This window comes from Mus caroli, chromosome 3 (genome assembly GCF_900094665.2).
Source record: "Mus caroli chromosome 3, CAROLI_EIJ_v1.1, whole genome shotgun sequence".
Classification (NCBI taxonomy): Eukaryota; Metazoa; Chordata; class Mammalia; order Rodentia; family Muridae; genus Mus; species Mus caroli.
Window position 1 is genome coordinate 79,700,011 of NC_034572.1, and position 22,895 is coordinate 79,722,905.

A 22,895-nucleotide genomic window follows, 5' to 3' on the forward strand; every position below is an offset into this window, starting at 1 on the left:
AAAAAAAAAAAAAAAAAAAGACAGGGAGATAGTGAATAAATCAGTGGAATCCCTTTCTAAAATAAAGTGAAAAATAGGGTAAAAAGACAAGAGAGTGAGCAGATTTAGTTTATCAGTCTCCTTTGATCAGCCGGACCCTGCACAGCTGACATGCCAACCAGGTGCCTTTCACCTTAAGTCTTCATGTTCTTCTGCTCAGAAGAACAGAAACAAACAGGTAGAACAAGCCCCGTCATTGCCCTGTCATCACAATTACGATAATAACTCCATCCCTCTCTCACCCCCTTCCCTTCATAACATCCCTACTAGAAACAAAGAGAACAGTTGTATAATTTGGAAAGTTCTGAGTCCAGGTGTCCATAGAATAGAGCATCACACCACTCAAGTGTGCACTTATGTGCACACACATGTACACACGCAAGGCGCGCGCGCACACACACACACACACACACAGCTTCCTGTACACTGAGCTTACAACCTATTGATTTCTCACACTCATTCTTTACCTGGTTGAAAAAAGAGTTTCTTTAAAACGTATGTTCCTTAAACAGATACAAGCCTCACACTAGTTCATCTGAAACAATCACTGGTACACAGGAGATGAACATATAGGTAAGGTTTTTATTTTCACCAGCCATTCTAAAAACAAACCCTAGTTACAACCTACCACCTAGACATGACTTCTGACAACTGACCTCTTACTGTTTTAAAACCTACTCTTACCAGGACTCAGAACTGTGTCGATGCTTCAGGGAGTAAGTTTAAGGATGTCTTCCTTCTGTGCGTCAAGAAAAAGCTTTGAGATTTTTCACTCTTGAGAAAGATGCTGGCTGCAGGCTTTCATTTATAGCTTACATGTGATCTTACAGAGTGGGAATTCCAACACAAGCAGTTTTAGACCACTTTTGTGTTCGTTAATACAGTCTCTCACACTTGTCTTATTATATTAATTTTCTAGTACCATGTTCAAGTCAGAAACTCTGTTAGATAAAATCTGGATCCTGAGACTATGCCTCATTCTTATGTTAGAAGCAGATCAACAACTTTATGAGGAAAACAAGCCCAACTAGAACTGACATGCGGACTCTTCATGCCTAGAGAAAATGACAGGTAGACTGACTGACACACATACACTGCTCTTAAACCAGGCAATGCAAAAATAAGTCAAAAAAGAAAACTAAACGTGAAGGACATTTAAGGTTCAGTACCAGTAAATCTTAGGAACTCTGATGTTTTCCTAATTTCAAAAAATAGGGGAAATTTTCCCAAAAGGATGAACCAAGAAAAACATATTCAGGTATTGTTTGCCCTTCGTGTCTAACGCTTGAGAGATACTGGGTGCATTCAGTTTAATGTGCACATCCCCTCAGAAGTACACTGAGATGAGTCCCCAACACAGCTGCTTAAGAAAAGCACAGAGCAGAAAAGTAAGTGTCCTGTTAGTCTATCTACTGTGTCAAACAATTTGAGTTTTCTAACCAAACTGTACACTGGCCAGAATTAAAAATTACAGGAATTAGCAAAGTAACAAAATCCCTTGCTCTGGCTGGGGTACTGTGTGTGCTCTACCCTGTGTGTCAGACCTCAGGCTGGGGTACCATGTGCTCTACCCTTGTGTGTCAGGCCTCAGGCTGGGGTACTGTGCACTCTACCCAGTGTGTCCGACCTCAGGCTGGGGTACTGTATGTGCTCTACCCTGTGTGTCAGGCCTCAGGCTGGGGTTCTATGTGCACTCTACCCTTGTGTGTTAGACCTCAGGCTGGGGTACTGTGCACTCTACCCTTGTGTGTCAGGCCTCAGGCTGGGGTACTGTGCGCTCTACCCTTGTGTGTCAGGCCTCAGGCTGGGGTACTGTGCACTCTACCCTTGTGTGTCAGGCCTCAGGCTGGGGTACTGTGCACTCTACCCTTGTGTGTCAGACCTCAGGCTGGGGTACCGTGTGCTCTACCCTGTATGTTAGACCTCAGGCTGGGGTACCGTGCACTCTACCCTGTGTGTCAGGCCTCAGGAGAATCCCTGTCACCTTTATCTGCTGAGGACACAAAATGAGACCCATAGCCTCTAAGTACACGTTCTTTCAACACACCTGAAGCTAAACAAAGTCCTCTCCTGAATCAGGTTTATGATCCTTTCCACTAAGAAAAGCACACAAAAGATACCACGGACTCAGATATGAAGAAAGAATATGGGAGTTTGTCTTAAGACCTAAAAAATTAGCTAAATGAGAAAACAGAAATCCTACTAATGGTCAGAAACTGGATCTCGTGCAGTAGGGCAGAAGGGACAGCTCCAGGTCTGCCTTCAGCTCCTCACACCTGGCCAGGCATAAGCCATCCCTAAGAGTTCACAGTGGGGATTTTAATCTGGTGCTGATTTCTATAAAATGTATTCACCACCCCACTGTGGAGCATATATCTAAGTAACTATTTCTAACTGGAGCATCGTCGCATAACTCCACACCCAAAGCGCCAACGCTTTAGATACAGAACTTGGCCAGGAGTTAGTAAGGAAAAGAAGAGGTGACCCTAATCTAAAGGCACGTGGGCAGCAAGTTAAGGCCAGAGGGCATACACTTACTCAGCAGAAGTAGAAGCTAATTAGAATATAGAGCTGGCCCAGTGCATGATATTCTGAAATGCATCACGTCGACTCACTCAGCATTCAGTACTGCAGTCATGCTGGGAGCACCAGTTTCATTGCACAAACTGTCTGCAGCATTACACCCCGCAGCTCACATGCTCGCATGTCATGAAGGTTTGCCAGTTCCTTCACAGCAGCTGTGCTTGGATCCCAGTGGCGTATGAACCCTCGACATGCCCTGTAGCCTCTGCATGCCCTGTCTTTATACTTACAAATATCATTAAGTAACAATGTACCGAACCACGGGCTTCTATAATTTGGATGCTAGATGTTTATACTGATTGCTTCGTTATTGGCGGTGGTGATGGTTACTAGCGCTGTAACCTTTGAATACGGTTTCTCATGTTGTGGTGACCCCCAACCATAAAACTACTTTCATTGCTATTACATAGCTGTAATTTTGCTACTAATACGAACCACAGTGTAAACATCTGATATGCAGGATACCTGATATGAGACCCCCATGAAAGGCTTGTTGGATGACAATGGGATTGTGACCCACAGGTGGAGAACCACTATGCTAGAGCCTTGTAAAACACAGAGCTACACCACCCACCCCCTTATTCTTATTTTCAAGAAACACAAACATTGCTCAGATTTTGTGATCTCAGAGGCCTATGAGGAACAAAGACTATTTTATACAGTAGTACAATAACTACAGTTAAAAACAATTAGGGAAGCCAGGCAACGGTGGCAGACTCCTTTAATCCCAGCACTTGGGAGGCAGAGGCAGGCAGATCTCTGAGTTCAAGGCCAGCCTAGTTTACAGAGTGAGTTCCAGGACAGCCAGGGCTACACAGAGAAACCCTGTCTCGGAAAAAACAAAAAACAAAAAAACAAAAACACAACCACCATCACCAAAAACCCAATTAGGTAATGTTTCAAAGTAGATAGCAGAGAGGTTTTCGAAAGTCCCTACTACAAACAAAAATAAACGTTTGAGGTGATGGACACGCTACTTACTTTGACCTGAGCATTGCTCACTGCATGCATGCATTGAGATACCACACAGTACTCCACAACTGTAACTGCTATGTGTCCAATAAAAACAAATATAGTCAGGCATGCAGGCATGGTTGTGTATGTCTCAATCCCAGAATTTTGGAGGCAGAAGCAGGTGGATCTTAGTTCCAGGCCAGCCAGAGCTGTTAGTGAGCCCCAGAAATAAAGTAAATATAAAAACTGTACAATTGGTTATTAGAAGAGTTTCAAACTGAAAGACGACAAACATCAGCAAACTGGGCAGAATGGGTGTAACATCCTTCCATTAACTGGCTCATCTAAGCAGCGATCCCCCATCCCCTGGAGCCTTTTGTTTAACTTTTTTTTTTCTTCATTCCTTAATCTTGCATGTCCCTAATGGCAAAGTCTAGCCCTCGGTTTAAGCAAGTGATAACAACTATGAATAAGATTCAGCACACGTGATGAATCATTCAGAAAACAGTGCTTCTCAAAAAAAGAGAAAAGGACAGACAGACAGATCTTCCAAGAATGAAAAGGTTTGGGGAAAGCAGGACCCCACCTCCAAACACCTAAAGGGTGAGCATCAGAGAGCCTGGGCACCTGGAAGAGGAGGAAGAAGGAGGAGAAAGAGGAGGAGGAGGAAGAGGGAGAAGAAAAGGAGGAGGAAGAGGAAGAAGAGGAGGAAGAGGAGGAGGGGGAAGGGGAAGAGGAAGAGGAGGAAGAGAAGGAAGAGGAGAAAGAGGAGGAGGAAGAGGAGGAAGTGGAAGAAGAGGAGGAAGATGAAGAGGAGGAAGAGGAAGAGGAGGAAGAGGAGGAGGTGGAAGAGGAGGTGGAAGAGGGGGACTAAGAGGAGGAGGAAGAGGAAAAGGGGGAAGAGGAAGAGGAGGAGGAAGAGAAGTAAGGGGAGAAAGAGGAGGAAGAAGAGGAGGAAGTGGAAGAAGAGGAGGAAGAGGAGGAGGTGGAAGAGGAGGAAGAGGAGATGGCCAAAGTTTTATGAGTCACCAAATGGTCTGTTCAGAGTTAGAGTAAGTTAGGCAGAACATGATGGTGCATGCCTTTAATCCCAGCACTTGGAGGTGGGCATGGATGTCAGGTGTAATAATCTTGCTGTAAGATTCCAAAAACTGTATATCAAATCTCTAGGGGCCAGGCTACTGAGTATTTAAATTTTCCTGCTATTGACTTTGACCACTAAACTAAGGAGACAGATATCCATTGGACCATTTTTCAAGCTCTTTCTTCCATGCAGACTTGAAAAACATGAACAAAACCAGCAATACATTTATGTCTATGACTTCTTTTTTCTCTTTATTCTTCAGATGAGGCACCATACTATGAAGAGATGAATCATAGGCCAGGTCACAAGGGAAGAGACTGCTAATCACTGATGGTGAGGAAGAACTTTATCATGATTCTTAAATTAGTCTTAAACTCATAAAGGATACTCCAAGGAAGACATCAACGAACTAAACTGGTATAAATGTATATTCTAATGTGTATGTTAGAACAGCAGATCAGAGAGACTAATTCAGATAGTAAAGTGGTTGCTGCCTAAGCATTAGGACCCAAGCCTGACTTTCAGAATAAATGCAGAAAGGCTAACTATAGAGCCTACACCTGTAATCTAGAGGACAGGCAGATCCTTGGGGCTCCCAGCCAGCCAAGTATATACGGCCAGCTCTAAGCCAAAGAAAGACTGCACAAAAGTACATGGTGATAAATTAAAATCATCTGCAATCAAAATGTAACAAACATAATCAAAAGACAACGCTATCAGCTACAAGTAGGCTATTTTAGTGTGTTTACTGGAAATGTTAATAATTGTAAGCCTGTAAGCCAAAGCATGGAAATGGATCTCACCAAACCAGAATCTTCCCAGTCCTTCTTTGTATAAAGTTAATTAATAGCTTCTGACAAAATACAATGTAATGAGCATCCTGCCATAGGCTAGTGAGGGCATGGCTGACCAGACCACGCGTTAGAAAATAAAAATTATGTCTTATGGAATGGAAGTATATTTAACTAAATCCTCGTGTTAAAATATTTCTGATTCAAAGAACAAGGGTATTAGACACCCAAGAACTTGACAATTTCTTAAACATAAATATACTGCTTTTTTTTTTCTGGAAAAACATTTAAAACTAGAAGAGGACAAGGGTCACTTGCTTTTTTCATCATCTTTATGCTAACAGTGTGGCCAGGTATCCAGTAGGCTATCTTAACCAGGAAAGGTCTTTTCAAAACAACACAGCCACTAATTCCTACCAACTAAAATTATGCAGCACAAAACAGCAGTTCAACAAAGGCCCAGTATGACTATGCAGGATAAGTCACACTGCAGCCCCAGTGTAGGACTTTGATGAGCTTTCGTATTTTCAAGATGGTGATGCCAGGGGAAGATCCTCCCACAAGGTAAGAATCTGTTATAAGGCTGAGGCAGGAAGATCACAAGTTCCAGGCTAGCCTGGGCTAAAGTGTACCCCCATCTCAAAACAAAACATCTAACTCTAAGAACTTCATCTGGTCACAACACCTGGTCTAGGGAGGGAGGCCGAGTCCCTCTATAAACTCGGCTGACCTCAAACTTGCAATGACACCCCCATCCTCTGCTTCCAGAGTACCAGGAATATGTGTACCACCATACTCTGCCTGCTCCAGTTTTGTTTTTTGCTCTAAGGAATTCTAAGAGGGAGAAGGGAAGAAAAGAGTGGGAGAGGGGGAAGGGAGAGAGAGAGCAAACTTGTGTGAATGGGGGCAGTGACCAAGATGCCAGAGGCACCGGATCCCCTGGAACTCCAGTTACAGGCAGGATGAGCTGCCCAGCATGGGGCTGGGAACCAAACTTGAGCCATCTGGACCAGTTAGTGCTCTTAACCACTGAGTCATCTCTCTCTCCAGCTCCAGCCTGACTGACTCTTAAAGGAGACAAGGAGTTAAGTAGTCCAGATTATTTCTCTCTCCCACCACAGATGCCTCCTAAGATTACCGAATTTTAAGATGAAATCATCATGTTTAGATCAATTCTGCTGCCAAATCCAAAACCATAACCCAAGGGTATTTGTTACTGTCTTCATTGTGTGATAAAAGCCACTTAAGGAAGGCTTTATTTGGGCCAGTACTTTTGGGTTACAGCCCACCATGGCCAGGAAGGCATCTGTGCAGGAATGTGAGGCAGCTGCATCCACAATCAGGAAGCAGAAGGCAAGGAATGCAAGAACTAAGCCGAATTTCTCCCTTTTCACTGAGCGTAGGATCCCAGCCAATGGAGTGGTGCCACCTATACTCAGGGTGGGTCTTTCCAAAATCTAGAAACTCTCTCACAGACACGCCTAGAGGTTTGTCTCCAAGCTGATTTTTAGATCCTGTCAAGTTGATAATCAATACTAGCTACCAATCACACTAGGTGACTAATAAAAACAGAAATATATTTCGCATGCTCTGGAGGCAGAGTGTCTTTCTTGTGAGGGATCGCCCTGATTACAAATGGCAACTCCTTTTGTAGCAGTTTCCTACAGCCAAGGCAAACAAGCTCACAAGGGCCTCCTTTATGAAAACAGCAGTTCTTCCTAGAAGGGCTTTGCCCCCATTGCATCAGCCACTTCTGAGCGGATGGTGGAGCAAAGCAGCTTTAGGAAGGCAAGTTAGGAGCCACTGGCAGTGAGGAGCACTGCTCCGCCTACCACGTGCTGGTCCCCTGGAGGGGGCGGGTGTTAGGAGTTAAAAGACTAAGTGTAATGCCTACCTCCTACCACTAGACAAAACAGCAATTCCTTTATCCTCTCTGAGCCTAGGCCTCCACATCTGTACAGTACAGAGGACAGGGCAGCCATGTTTCTCACCAGCTATTACATGGGTTAAGAGGAAATGAATCAAGCAAAATGTCTCACTCAATAATTACACTTAAAATCTATAGGAAATGGTAGCAAGGATAAGCAAAGCAGATCTCTAACCCACAGGATGGTGGCTTATTTACCGGTAAAAGAGATAAAGGTTAGTGGTAACATGTAAGGTGGAGATGAGGGGGAAGACCTAGGCAGACACCTCTCTGCCTCCGAATACATAAGAAAGTAGCCTAACAATCACCACCAGAGAGACCTAATCCTCTTTATTCCACATAACAAGACCACAAGATACTCATTTCCAGTGCTTAAAGCCTTGTGGAATATTGCCCTTGTTTTACAACTTCCAGGGTATTTCTGCATCACTCCAGTTCCATGGCTGCTCTCCCAAACACTCATCCCTTCCCCTATTATTTTATTCAAACTTTTAAATTCAGAATTCCTCTTCCGCAAAGAGCTTCTTATGCAGGCGTGTACGGCACATCTGCTTTTCATACTTAAGGAGGAAGATAGAGATGAGAGTCACGGAAACTATTAACTCAAGAGCCATTGCTTCCACACTGGCATGTTGGCAAAGATTTTGTTTCCCCCGACTATGAAATACACACACACACACACACACACACACACACCATCAGCACACATACCCATAGGTAAAGATAAATAAGTCCTTAAACATGAATACATTTCTCAAGGCCACCAGAATGACCTGAGCTATACTTGATCCCAAAACCCATGTGGTGGACGAAGAGAAGAGACTTCTACAGGTTGCTCTCTGACTTCCATGTCCTCGAAATGGCATGCATTCCCACACACATAAACATAATAAAACAAATTTTAAATAAAAAAATACATTTCTTCTATGATATAATTTCAGTAAATGTTACACCACTTTCTATACCTATAACCAGGCTGTGCACAAATTCTGTTTGAAGACAGGGTATGGCCACATGGAAAAGCTGTAAAAGCCCTGACCTGGACACTCAGAATGGAACCTTAGGGATACTCCAAACTTGGCAGGCTCAAACTTTCAAACAGCTCAACCTGATTTTCCCACACTTAACTGCTAGAAGTTATGGTCTCAGGAGAGCTGCAAAGACTAACCAAGACCATAGGAACTCACACCATCTACTCAGCAAAATTATCAGCTAGCTGAAGGTACCTGCTGGTTCAGGAAGAGTGCTAACAACATTCTGGCCTACACCAGATCACCTCAACTCTTCAGAGGCTTTCAATGTCACAGGCAGAAGAAAAGAAATCTGGGCCATGCAAATTTCTTTTGTCATCTGAGCTCAAGGGAGAGCAGCTAGGAAGCAGGGCTTGAGCCTTGCTGCCTTGAGTCAAGCTCTTTCTCCTCTTCATTGAACACAATCTTGGCTTTGGTGTTTTAAAATCACCTCCTATAGTACTGTTCTGGTGCAGAAGAGTCAAAAGAAGTGAAACACGGTTTACTACCAGACATTTGGCAATGTGGGCATGTTATGCACCCAGTCTATCTCTGCCGAGCGGATGGGTGTAGACCATCCCCCTGTAGACCACCTTCCATAGACCTACTCTTACTGATGATATAAGTGCCTTCTTAAAGCTGCCCACTTCAGCAGCATGAATCTGAACATTTGAGCGCATGATTTTAACTGAAACTTCATATATGTATGTGCATGTTTGCCTATGTGGTGGGCTGAGGTTGACACTGGGAATCACCCTTAATCATTCTTTCACCTTATTCATCAAGGTGGGGGTATCTCTCAGTTAAACCCAGAGCTTACTGATACAGCTAGACTGATACCGTAGCCAGCTTGCCCTTAGGATCTCCTGACTCGGCCTGAAAAGCTAGAAGGACAGGCAAGCCTCCAAAGCCACTCAGCATGTTATGTGGGTTCTGGGGACCCACACTCTGTCCCTCACAGTTGCATAGCAACACTCTTTAAAAAACTGAATAATGAAAAGGAGACGGCTCGGTGTTAAAGACAAATCCTCACTAAGTGACTTGAAGCTTACTCTGTGGACCAAGCTGGCCTTGAGTTTTTGATGTTCCTCCAGCAGCCTCCGCCTCTAGAGTTCTGGCATCACAGGCATGTGCTACCACCATCCACTGAGAAATTACTGCACGAAGACCCACTATTAGACAGATTTCTCCCATGATCAAAGAAGGTCAACTTCCTTCTCTAAAGGTATTTTGATGATGTGTGGTTAAGTAAAATGAAAGCGCTTCACAGATGACTATCATCAGAGAGGTGAGAGCATTTTCTGGATTAATGATAGCACATGTTATGTATCAAGTCTCTCTCGCCCTAGGGGATGGGTGGCCTTCTGAGTCACTTCAACGGCAAACAGGTGGTTGGGAAGTTTCCTCCACGTTTTTCCCTTGATGATATTTGGGGGAAATCACTAACCACACATGCAGTCCATTCTACGACACTGTAAATTACGGTACAGCAAATGTTTGCGTGCCTTTGCCTCAAGCTGTTGTCACCTGAAGGTAAAGTAGGTGCCTCACCTGAGGACCCGTGAGGAGCAAGTGCTTGTGAAACAGGCAAAGCTGAGCCTGTCACTGTGCGGCCACTCTGTCTGACCTGGGGTCAGAGAAAACTGGAGGCAGGAGGATCTCTCTGAGTTCGAGGTCAACCTAGTCTATATAGTGAGTTCCAGGAGAGCCAGAGCTACATAGTGAGACTTGTCTCAAGAAACAAACAAAAGTGGCCCTCTGTTGCCTTCATTTTACTGACACATCCTCTTCTTTCAGTCTTTAAGACCAAAACTCACTACCAAGGCAATGTGTGAGGTAGCCTCTTCTACAAACTTACACACAAGAAGATAACTTAATTTTAATTGGGCTGTCGCGGAGCCTGAGCATTGATAAAAGTGACAGAGAAACTCAGCCACTTTAGGGATTTGTCAGAATGGCCAACTTTTTTTTTTTTTTTTTTTCAGAAGTGAGGCCTATTAGAAATTAGTAACCCTGATGCTTAAGTTTCCTCATCTGTGAAAGGGAGAAAATGCCTTTAGAACATAAGCTCATGCTGAAATAAGAAAGCAGTTTAGTTCGGGGATCAGTTTCCACCTCTGACGAGCTCATATGGCTATGGCTACACGGAATGTGCTACCTGCATTAAGAAAGATGCCTGAGAGCTAATTATATGTAAACACTCCCTCAGAACACACTGAGATATCTGCCTGATCTTTTGGGGTGTTTGGTACTAAAAATCGGGTTCTTTAACTACCAGCCACCCTTCCCTTACTAAAAGCAAAAATGAAAAATACTGCAAGAACTCTAGAATGACCAAACCTATTGGCACGAAGTCCCTCTGATTGATGCATGGTTGGTGTGCCAGGATTCCTAATTTCTAACAGGCCTTTGCTGTTGGGTCCCAAGACCCTACCATTCTAACTGTTACTCTCTTCCTGGAGAAGACAGGAGAGACTCACGTTGATTCACCTCGTTGCCAACCAAATGTGGAAAATCCTTTAAACACAGTGGCTTTCCATTTTGGCTACACTGAAATCATCTGAGGAACTTTCAAAACTCTAAACGCCCAAGTCATACCCTAAACCAAGCACATCAGAATATCTAAGGGGTGGGGCCAGGTCCGATATTTTAAAAAGTGCCCAGCATGGTCCAAAATGAAGCCAGGCTGAGTGAGACTTTTTCTGTGCTGGCTTGCCTCTCTTGATCTCCAGTGCCTTGTGCCACACATGAAACCAGAAAAGCCAACCTAGAACGAGTCAGAACGAGCTAGCTGTGCACAGAAGGTACAATGAGATGCCAAACACAGGAACAGCACAGGTACTGCACTGGCCTCTACCAAAGGTTACCCAGCGCCTCACTGGAGAAACACGCTTTCAAACAGTTTGCCCTTCCAGCAAAAATAAGTTGGCTAATTTTACAGCCATCATTGTCTGTATTTGTCTCTGATCATTAGAATTTTCTTCCTTTTTTAGAAGGCCAATCTCTTGGGAAGGAGATAATGGGTGCACGCCAACCCAACACAAACGACCGTGGAGCAGACAGTTCCCGCGGCTGCCTAGAAAGCAAGCGCCCGGCAGGCTGCCCCAGCGCAGGGCAGGGAAGCGCGCGGGCCGCAGCCACTGCACCTGCCGCTGTGCACGGGGCCGCACCTGCCGCGCCGTGCCGCGCCGCGCCCGCCCCTCCTACTTACCTTCCAGCAGCTCGTCCAGGCTGGTGACCTTCCGGCTGCCGTCTATGGTGTAGATGGTGCGGACGCCCTGGGGCAGGTTCACATTGTCAGACAGTGAGCGGGTGAGCTCTATGAGGAGCGCATCGAAGGAACGGAAACGGTCGTTGGAGATGGCAAAGACCAGGCCTTTGAAATAGCGGTCCCCATTCCGGTAGAACCGCGCCTTCTTGGCCTTCTTCTCCGAGCTGAGGGCCTGCAAGGTCCGCGTGCGGTAGAAGCTGCAGTGAGCACTGTGCGCCGGGCTGGGGATGAGCCCGTTGCCCTTGGGGCCAGAGATGCTGCTGCCCCCGGAGGAGCTGGGAGCCCCTCTCCGTGACCCTGGCCGCGGCCTTTTGTCCCGTTCTTCAAAATGTTCCAGCTCAATGCTCCTTGTGCTGGCCATCGCGGCTGCTCGGGAGAGCTCTCCACAAATAAATTAATTAATAAAAGAACGTCCCAGCCGCCCCAACCGCCCCGGCCGCAGCGCGCCGCGATCTAGGCGCTCCGTCCCGTCTTAAAGCAGCGGGACACCTGGCTCGGGCATTCGGGCCATGCTCGCAGGTGGAGCCGCTCAGCCAGCTAAAGGCGGCCGCAGCGCGCAGCAGCCCAGCTCATTGTCCCGCGCGCCCTCGGTCGCCGCCGCCAGCTGAGGAGCCCCACGCCCCCCAAGCGCCTCCTTCGCCGGGCCACGCCTCACAAGTAGCGCGCGGGCAGCAGGCCGGGAGCCGCCAAGTTGAACGACCCTAGGCTGGCCCGGGTTCGCATCCGGCCTGCGCTCTCGGGCGCGCTGAGCGGAGGAAGGAAGCGGAGCGGGGAGGGGCGCGAGCGTGGGCGAGGCGCCTCGGGGCTGCCTGGCGCGGCCTGGGGTCCCGGGTTCCCGCCGCCGCCGCCGCGTCGCGCGCGCCCAGGCCCAGTCCACGGCCGGTGCGCGTCCCTGGCCGGGGATCCTCTAGAGGCGCTGGGCCCCTGCGGGAAGAGTGCAGCCGCCTCCCACCCACGCACGCCCACCGTCATCCGCGCTCTCGGCCGCCTGTCAGGGCCTGGACCCCGGAGGCCACCCGCTGTCCCTTCAGGGACACCACAAACCACACCGAGAGGGAGATGGTGAGGAGGAGGGCGGCGCCGCGCGAGGAGCGGCTCTACGGTCCAAGGAGGCCCCGCCCGCCCGCCGGGCTACCGGAGCTGCGCGCTCCCGGGCGTGACCGCGCTGCGCGCTCCACAACCGCGGGGGCTAGCGCAACCGCGCTAGGCAAAAGAAAAAAAAAAAAAGCCTACAAAGGAAGGAGACTCAAGGGCAGCAAGCACATCCTTATCCTGCCTCCTGGGGAAAAGCCGAGGCCAACCTAGAGCAGAAATACAAAACATAGCACTAGGTTTGAATGCAATATTAGTTTTTTATAAACGGCTGATGCATTGTTTAAATAAAAAAATCCTTTAGGCAGAAAAAAAAAATCCTTCACACTTTCTACTGCAGATTCGCTAACACAGTAGTTCCAGTAACTTTGAATGAATACATGACTACAAGTTATTGGTTTCATTGAATCAAGTATTTGTGGAGAGCTTGCCATTTGCTGGGCATTAATCCCATCATTGGGGGTGCGCGAGCAGAGAACAGAACCCCTGTGCATTTACCTGCGCTCACGTGTTCATTCTGAGCTGCTCACAGAAGTGAACTGACAAACACCCATCATGCAAGAAAATCTCGTCTTAAGTGGATATCTGGCCCACAATAGACATGTTTCAAGAAATTTTTGAACCGTCCGTTATTTCACTTTGGTGATGAAGCTCAAAGGCATTTGGCCCCAACCTGACACATGAAATTAATGATTCGGCACCCGGGTTCTTCAGCGGCCCTAAACAGCTCCAAACTGTCCTGAAGGTCGGGCGACAAAACGCTTTGCTTGTGATCGACTAGAACAGCATAAAATAGGAGTGGGTAGAAACACAACCATGAGCACCGTGAAACAAATCCCTCCTCATAGGGGGTTTAATGAACATGATACAGGTCAAGACCTAGTTGGCCAAAACATGAGAACGGATGGAGATAGAGGGGCAAAAAAAAATGTTCCATGGGCATCCAAGATGACTCAGTAGGTCAGGTGACTCATAGAACTGTCAATCATCGCCAGACCCCACGTGGTGGAAGGGAAGCATAGACTCCTATAGTTTACCCTCGGACCCCTGCGTGCATGCCATGCCAGACAACACAGTAAATCAATCTAAAAACTTTTGTGAGAAAAAATTGTTCCTGAATTCCATTTCTAATGCAAATGAACTGTGGGAAGGCAGGCTTCAAGGAGGCAACTACTAATTAATCTGGCTTGCTTTATGGTTTAAAGTTTATAGAACCGTAACACATTTTCCTCTTTCGTGCAAGTGCGGAATTTCTACAGTGAGATGTTTAGAACCGGCATGTATTTCCCTCGCTGGGATATTCCCCTGCATCTCAGAAACCCTGTCTGACCTGCTAGGTGCTCACCTTCCTGGAGACTGTTTGGGTCTCTCCTGGTCTGAGATCCTGCCTAAGGTGGCTTTATGAAGACAGGATGGCCACAGGCAAATAAGTCACCTTCTGGAAGCCAACCTTAGACCTCTGTCTCTTGGCTGTGAATTATTGTTCTATAACTCCCCTTAACCAAGCTAACATTTACTTGAATAAAAAATTGGGGGGAAATACTTCATTTCTCATCTATTGGCAATTCAAGAAGGAATTAAATCTCAAAACATTCCCTCGCTCACACATTAAAATAACCCCTTTCTGCTCTTATTACACATTTTTTTTAAATAGTCGTAGACTATCCGGTGAGTATAGAAACTTCACTGGCAATTTGCAGCAAGGATCTGGTAAACGCTTCTTGTAGAAAGCTCAACATGACAGAGAAAAGGGCTGGTGTTTGCATCCCACACTCTTCCCTCGGGCCAGCCAGGCTGGCGATGCTTTTGAGACCAGACTTCGGCACTCTGCTTAGTACCTCTCCCCCAGTCTACACTGCCCAGGGAAGAGAATGCAAACCTTCAGGTGGTATAATCTGTTTAAATAAAACTTCATTAAATTCTCCACTAAGTGGTTTTATATTTAAAAAAAAAAAAACTTGTCTTGACTATTTCCCACTTTTATTTCGTTACTCTTTTTCTCAAAGGCCTTGACATGTCTTCAATTTTTTGGCCCCAAGCTTCGATCTTCAAGGCAGTTTTCCAGCCATTCCATTACTTATTACATAAAAGATGCCTACGGACCTTTTAGGCTGCAAGCATTTTGGCGATCTGCTGTCTCATGTCTTCGTTTCTGTTCACTGTGCGCCAAGTGCTTCTTCTCCCAGAAGTAAGAACAATGAGGTAACAGTTTCCAGTGGAGGGGGGGGGGGCTGAGAACTGTAGACTTGAGCTTTTTGAAACAAAGCACAATTTTTTTATTTCATAAGCTTTAATGATTATAAATCCCAGTGTTCCCCATTAAGTTTTAATAGGAAAGGACATAGAGTTCAACAAGAGACTCTCAGTCCCTACCATGTAGCCAGTATCCCGATTGGAACAGGGCTAGGAGAGGTGTTTTTCTAATTTGTTGCTTCCTCAAGGAGAACTTGCTGTCTTTTTCATACCTGATGCTTGCAGCATGTAACATATACATTTATATAAATATAGCTGTGCTTTGTCCGCAATTGTTAGTAATATCAAACGTGAAAGTCTGTGGAAAAGTACTACAGTACTCAGGGATTTTTCTGGTAGACTCAACATTTTCCAAAGGCAATATGCAATCTGCTCTTTGTGATGAGATAGGAGGTGGAGACCGGCTAGTTAGTGTAGGGGCAGGAACTCTAAAAGCGGCACCCCCAAGAGCATGGTGCTACTCTGACCAGCAGAACCACAGAACCAGAGGGGGGCACCAGGCCTTAGCTGCCCTTGAAGTTACCCTTTCCTATAGACAACAGGTACATGCGGGACTGAAACTGCAGTTCAGAGACAATCCCTCTGGTAAGCAGCTTTAGAATGGGACCCTCAATCTGAGGGTTAAAATGGGTTATAGCTCCTCCCCAATTTCAACCCATCTCCTAGGTAAGGAGTGGGGGCCATCATTGTAGCATTGATCAGGGCTCCATGGCGACCCATCAAGGGAAAGCTAGTTCTCTGGCCTGGGTACAAATCTAACATTCCAAGGTTTTCAAAACATAAGGGTTAATCCAGTTGGTTCTGGCTAAAACACCACACCTCAAAAGAGAATGGTTCACTTTAAGCCATCCTAGAGAGATGGAGAGAGTAATTACTCATTTAAGGAACTCAATAGCTGGGCAGTGGTGACGCAGGCCTTTAATCCCAGCACTCGGGAGGCAGAGGCAGGTGGATTTCTGAGTTCAAGGCCAGCCTGGTCTACAGAGTGAGTTCCAGGACAGCCAGGGCTACACAGAGAAACCCTGTCTTGAAAAACAAAAAACAAAACAAACAAAAAAAGGAAGTCATTTATGTTTCCTTCCCAGAATCCCTGCCCCTCTGCAGGCACTTACAGAGCCCAGCTGTGTGCTTGCTTGGGTTAAGCCTGTCTGCTTTACTGAATTCTACAGAAAAGCCAACTTTTCCTTTGTCTTCCTTTTTTCAGAAACTTGTCAGAGCTTGGTCATGCCTTCCTGAACACTCTGGACTTTCCTTTTCTCTGAAGTTGTTCTCCCAGCCCTTCCCATATCTGCTATGGACAAATGCTATGGTTGGCTTTCTTTCTCCTCCTCCTCCAGGCAGCTGCCGAGATTTGCAGTTTGACTGCCCTGGGGTTTGGGTTTTTTTTTTATGCTAATAAAATTGTCCTATAACTTCCTCTGAGTTCATTCTTAAATTATTTTATAACAAAACTCAAAACCTTGGACAGAGACTGAAAAACATGACAGAGTCTCTAATAACATGGGACACCCCAAGTGAACATCCCCAACTTCCCAGTAATATTTATGTTTGGGGTTTTATTTAAAAATCCAAAATTGAGTTTCTTATTTTAAAACAAGTCATGATTCCAGTGTTTTCCTTCTTTCAGTAGCACATCCAATGTTTATGCAAATGCTGCAGGTGACAGACTGTTCCTATCACTGTACGTGCTACGTTGGGATGGTGTCGGGAATACTTAAAGAATAATGACTCTATGATGATTAATTAGTAGTTATGATCTGGTTAAAGAAACAGATTATAGACAAGGAAATATATTAAGCGGCAGATCTTGAATTGCCTCGCCGAGCTCCCTCTAAAAAAAAATGTTCATTTTAAGCTCTCATAGCCTATTAATCACAAGGTGACTTGTCTTCATTAACTGAGAGTTTAAAATGCATGCTTTTTACATTTATAGTGGTCTTACGATGCAAATTAGATGATTGTTTCAGCTCAAATATTCTATACTCCCTGCCCATAATTGAAATATCCAAATGTTAAAATAATACATTTATCTTGCTTACGGAAACAACAATACCATTCGGATTCATTCAGTAGTCTTTAATAAATCTACATTAATTTTACTAAGGTATATTTAGATTTGTAAGATAGTCTCTCCTTGCATTTCCCATGATGCTATTGGCCTATCTGAAGTAACAGATGATCATGATTTGCTGCAGATATGAAAGATTTCCACATACGCCTATGTGTAGACATACACATATGCACATACGCATATAATAATAGCTAACATTTATGTAAAGAGGTTGCTATGGTTTAGATCTTAAGTGTCCCCTGATGTCTTAAAGGACTCACCGCCCATCTGTGGCATGAATTGGAGGCCAAGCAACCTTCAGGAGGTGGGGCTCAGAGTGAGGAAGCTAGGTCACTGAGTATGTGCCCTTGGAAAGGGTCCTCTGCCTTTCTCCTCTTGCTCTTTGCTTTATGGTCAGTGTGAGGTGACCAGCTCTGTCCCCCTACCTCCTCCACACCGCTGTTCTGCCTCAGTGCAGGCTGGAGCAACAGTGCCAAGCAACCACAGACCAAAGCCTCTATAGTCAAAATTCCAAGTGACCTTCCCCCTCCTTCCCCATTGTTCACTCTGGCGTCCATCACAGTGATGGAAAACTCACGCTCAGTTGTATTTATCTTAATGTAGCCGATATACTCATATCTATAGTTCGGTAAACAATATAAAATTACACTTTTCTGTAATATAATTTCATTTAATATTTTTCTCCCTAAAATTCTTCTCCCTGGTGCTAAGTCCATGAACTCCTGGTGTCTTTCATGGTTTCAAAGCTCAGTCCAAATCGGGTCTAACGGCAAAACGCTAAGGCGGGAGAGTCACAGATTCAAGGTCTTACTGGGCTATAGAGTTCACTCCAGACTGGGCAATGTAGAAAGACTTTGTCTCAAGCTAACAAGTAAAAAGAGAACCAATTGCACCTCTGTAGCTTGCATGACAGGCACAAAGCCACAAGTTCAATCCCCAAGGGTACACAAACATTAAAATAAAACATAGAAGCCAAATAAGAATATATTTTAAAAGCACAGACTAACATCCTCTTTAAGAGAAAACTGAGTCACCCCTTCAGGTTCCTTGGTCCCAACTGTCATTGTTTTCAGTACCTCACACTGTCCCATCACCCCTGATGCCTGAAGTGTGGGCTCTGAGCGTGACTATAGTAATGGAGAGGGAAGGTCTCCCCTGACCTTGCTATAACATATGGTGTCATGGTGGTCATTTTGATGTACTGCGAGCAAAGGTTTGTTCCAAGGTCCACTTATCATCTTAACCACTTAGACATAGAATGATTGGCTTCAAAATGTTTAAGTTCTGGCTTTTAAAGTATTACATCACAGTCCCACATACTAACAGACACATGGAAAATGGAGTCTGTTGAAGTCATTACAAGTAACTTTCCTCTCCATTCTTGCTTGTTAAAGGCTTGCTTAATCTCTTTAGCCTTCTTCCATTCCTTTAGTGGGACTCTGAGCCAGGTTCTGTAAGTGATAGCTTCTACCTTCAGCCTGGGAGAGAATAGCTCCATTGTTTTTCCCTGAATGGCACTGAAATCACCTATTTCCCTCTTTGGGTTCCCAGTGTTACAGAGTAATTAAGTAAGAGATGCTTTTTATTTTTTGCTAATCTTTTTTTTTTTTTAGACTTATTCATTTTATATACATATTTGCACACTACCTGCATGCCTGGTGTCCCGGAAGATTAAAAGAGGTCATCGGATCCCCTGGGACTGGAGTAACAAACAGCTGTGTTGGTGCTGAGACTCAAAGCCAGGTCCTCAGCAAGAGCAGCCAGTGCCCTAAACTGCTGAACCATCTCTCCAGCCCAGTGAGAAATTCTTAAAGTAATTTAGAATGATAGAGGAAAACCTACAGAAAAAAAAAATGCCTTGATACATTTCTGTTTGCACTTCATGTTTTAATCTTCATTCATGCAGTGTCTAAGTTTTGACATTAGATCTATTGTTTGAATAGATGGATGAAGTTGGACATCTTTTCTGTTTTTCTAGTGTGGTCACAGAATCCCTGAAGCACAATTTTTTTTCCCTAACTTGGGTTTTGTTAGTGGACAGTTTTCAGTGAGGACATTGTGATCTGATTATAGATCTCTCCCTCTGTGACCCACTGCTGGGAGTTTCAGATGGAGGAGGCACAAAGCCCAGGGATTAGGATGTAGCTCATGGTAGAAGGCTCACCGGGAATAGACATGGCTCTGGGATAAGTTCCCAGCACCACAAATAAAAAGAAAAGGAAGGAAGGAAGGAAGGAAGGAAGGAAGGAAGGAAGGAAGGAAGGAAGGAAGGAAGGACAGGATAGATACAGAGAAATTCACCCATATCTAATATCAGGGGGAAAGTCCCTAGTGAAGCTGGAAGGAATTACTAACAAGGTTGTTGGTGATTTGTTTTAAGCACAGCTTTAAAACATTCAGTATGAAATGGTTACGTAAAACAAAGCCCTTTGTATTAATTACTTAACTTCTCTGTTGCTGTGACAAAACACCATGACCAAGACAATTTATACAAGAAAGGGCTTATTTGGGATTTTGGTTCCAGAGGGTCAGAGTCCATAAAAGCAGGGCAGAAACAGCAGGCAGCAGGCATGGCGGCAGTCGGCAGTGGTGGAGGCCAGAGAAGGAAGCTGAGGGTTAACATCTTCAACTGCAAACTGCTAGCAGAAAGTGAACTGAAAGAAGGCAAAGCAACGTGCTTCCTCCTGCACAGCCACACCTCCTAATGCCTCCCTGATAGTACCACCAACTGGAGACCAAGTGTTTACATGTCTCAGACTATGGGAGACATTTCTCATTCAATTCTCATCACACTCATGAAATTAAATTCAATCACAAATGTTATCAGTCAGGTGTGAATATTTTTCTTATGTCTTAGTTTGATTTTGATCTTATCCAGCATACGCAAAACTATTTTCATCATAAGTCTTGTTCCTTTAAAACAATTTTTTTTATGGCTGGGCTTGTAGCTCAGTTGCTAAGTGCTTTGACTGCTATGCAAAGCCCTGGATTTAACCCCCAACACCACATAGCTGGTAGTAGTATGTGTGCCTCTAAATTGCAGAGGTAGAGGATCAAAAGTTCAAGGTTGTCCTTGAAAAAGCAACAACAATGGAAACTCTTTTCTAACAAGCTCAAACTGATAGATAAGGAACGAAATTGAAATTAAAACTTTTTTTCTGAATCAATGAAGAATAAGTAGCCAACATGATGTCTCATCATCCCTAAATAATTAACTATGTATTTTCTATAAATAAAAACATTCCCCTACACAGCACAATGTAACTATAACTAGCAAAGCTAAAAAGTAACATTGACAAGCTATTACTATCTATTTTTCGGAAATCAATGGAATTTTATCAGGTGTCCTGCTGATGTCTTCTAAACAAAAGAGCCAACTCCTGCAGCTCATCCATGTTTAGTGGCCATGTCCTTTTGTAACCATCAGCATTAGAACATGACCTTGGTCTTTCTTAGCCTATCACCACCTTGGCACTTTTGAAAGATTACCGAATAATTATTTTTGTAGAATGCCTCAGCTTGGGATCTGTGTGATATTTTTTGCAGAATTAGGCTTATGATATGTGTATTTGATAGGATTCTGCAGAGACGATGCTGCACTCTTCTTATAATAGGCTTCTGAGGCTCAATTTCAGTTTGTCTCATCACCAGATTTTAAAATACCCATCATGCAACGTCTCTGTAGTCAATATTTGCTGTGATGAAACACCAGGACCAAAAGCAAGTTGGGGAAGAAAAGGTTTATTTCACACACAGTTCCATACAACACTCCATCTTCAAAAGCAGTGAGGGCTGGACCCTGGAGGCGGGAGCTGATGCAGAGGCCATGGAGGGGTGCTGTTCATTGGCTTGCTTCCCAGGGCTTGTTCAGTATTCTTTCTTATAGAAGAGAGGACCACCAACCCAGAGACGGTACCACATACAATGGGCTGGGCCCTCCCACCTCAATAACTTATTAAGGAAATGTCTTACAGCTGGAATTTATGGAGATATTTTCTCAACTGAAGTTCCCTCCTTTCAACCAACGCTAGCTTGTGTCAAGTTGATACAAAACTAGCCAGCACAGCTGGGCGGTGGTGGCACACGCCTTTAATCCCAGCACTTAGGAGGCAGAGGCAGGNGGATTTCTGAGTTCATGGCCAGCCTGGTCTACAAAGTGAGTTCCAGGACAGCCAGGGCTACACAGAGAAACCCTGTCTCAAAAAAACAAAAAAAACAAAACAAAACAAAACAAAACAAAAACAAAAACAAAAAAACCTAGCCAGCACACTTGCTTTAGACTCAGAGCATTATGGTTTAAATATAAAATGTGCACTGGGATTATACTCTGAATGCTTGGTCCCTAGTGTGTGGCTTGATTTAAGGAGGCTATGGGAACTTTAGAAGATGGAGCCTAACTTTAGGAAGACTGCCACTGGGCCATGCCTTTGAAAGCTATAGCTGACCACCAGTTCTGATTTGTACTCCGGTCCTGGTCTGCCAAGATGTACCGAACACCTGTGCTAATACATTCCACAGCATTATGTTATATCCAAACACATGAGGCCAAGAGATCACAGATTAAACATCTGAAAACGGTGCGCAAAAGAAATCTTGGCTCCCTTAAATCATGTCTATCCAGAATTTTGTCATAGTGATGAGAAAAGCTGTCTATACACATCCTAACTTATCGATTACCATCATCATTTATTTTAACGTGCAAATGGTCTCCAATTTAACTAGTACATGCACGGTGACCCTGCGTGCTCTTGCTCTTCTCTGCACCTCAGGCTGCAGCTTCTCTACCCCTCGAATCTGCCATTTCTTTTACTTGAAGTGAAGAACAGTATCTGAAGACCAGTATTCGGGCAGTTGGTGTTTCCCCCACTGTCAGGTTACAACTGCTCTGCTCAAGGCAGTGGACAGAGGCAGGCACTATCTGCCTCCACTGGGCAGAAGCCTCCCTTGCTTTCCCATATAAAGATTTTAGCACTTAATTATCTGGGAAGAGAAAAATAAAGAGGAAAAACCAAGACCTATTTTTAAGCTTTGTTTTACTCAATATGACTTTTAAAATATAGACCTGCTTAGGGAGATACCATGATCATGAAAGTGGTTTTCCTAGGGCAAGATTCGTCCATTACACTTGGGATGTGCTAACCCCTGCGATTTCCCCAAATACAGAAAATTCCACTGCCTAATTTGTGGTAGTGGGAATTTCATTCTCTCCCTCCCCTGAAAAATTATAATGTACAGAGCTCCAGTGAGTGACATATTCCTCACATTTTTCTCCTGCTTTGGTAGCATGCCTCAGTTTTTACTGTAGGTCTTACTTAAACACACACATATTAGGCTATGCTGACTTGAACCAGTGCTCCAGGGTAAGCATGTGACAATGAGCTGGACAGATGACGACCTTCTCCTTCCAGTAGTAACTAGTAGCACCTTTCAGCTATCGATGTCTAGAAACTTTCTTGCTCTGATGCCCTGCATCTATTTTACAAATAAGCTGTCATCTTTCAAAATATACCCTCTGAGCTCTTACTAAAAGACTACTCCAACAGAGATCTCTGAGATCTGGTTAGCAATCACACCAAAGTGTCAGGTTATAAAAGCAACAGTACAATAATCAGGAAGTTTTCTCCATGCCAAAAACAAACATGCTAAGAGAGAAATGGGGGAACCCCATTTGTAATGACGTCCTCTGCAGGAGCCAGTGAAAGAAGAGAACAGAGAAAGGAAAAACACACCTTGAGTCCCAAGAAACAGAAAATTTGTTTGAAATCCACACAAGAAGTAAAAGAATATGTGTGACACCCCTTCTTGGAATTGGGAACAAAA

General features: G+C 44.6%; 1 protein-coding gene and 1 pseudogene across 7 annotated transcripts in view; one reads left to right on the plus strand and one right to left on the minus strand.

The window, feature by feature from the left end:
• The window catches only part of Dclk2 (doublecortin like kinase 2), a 135,410-nt gene extending 122,666 nt beyond the window's left edge, over positions 1-12,744 (minus strand). For all 7 annotated transcript variants that reach the window (XR_002377490.2, XM_021157286.2, XM_021157284.2 and 4 more), the window contains exon 1: positions 11,600-12,744. Coding sequence is in view for 6 of the 7 variants with exons in the window: in XM_021157286.2 (XP_021012945.1) it covers positions 11,600-12,020 (421 nt within the window). In the remaining variant the exon portion in view is untranslated. The remainder of the gene's footprint in view (positions 1-11,599) is intronic.
• A 9,385-nt stretch (positions 12,745-22,129) lies between these two features.
• LOC115030751 lies at positions 22,130-22,282 on the plus strand (annotated as a pseudogene).
• Positions 22,283-22,895: the final 613 nt, after the last annotated feature.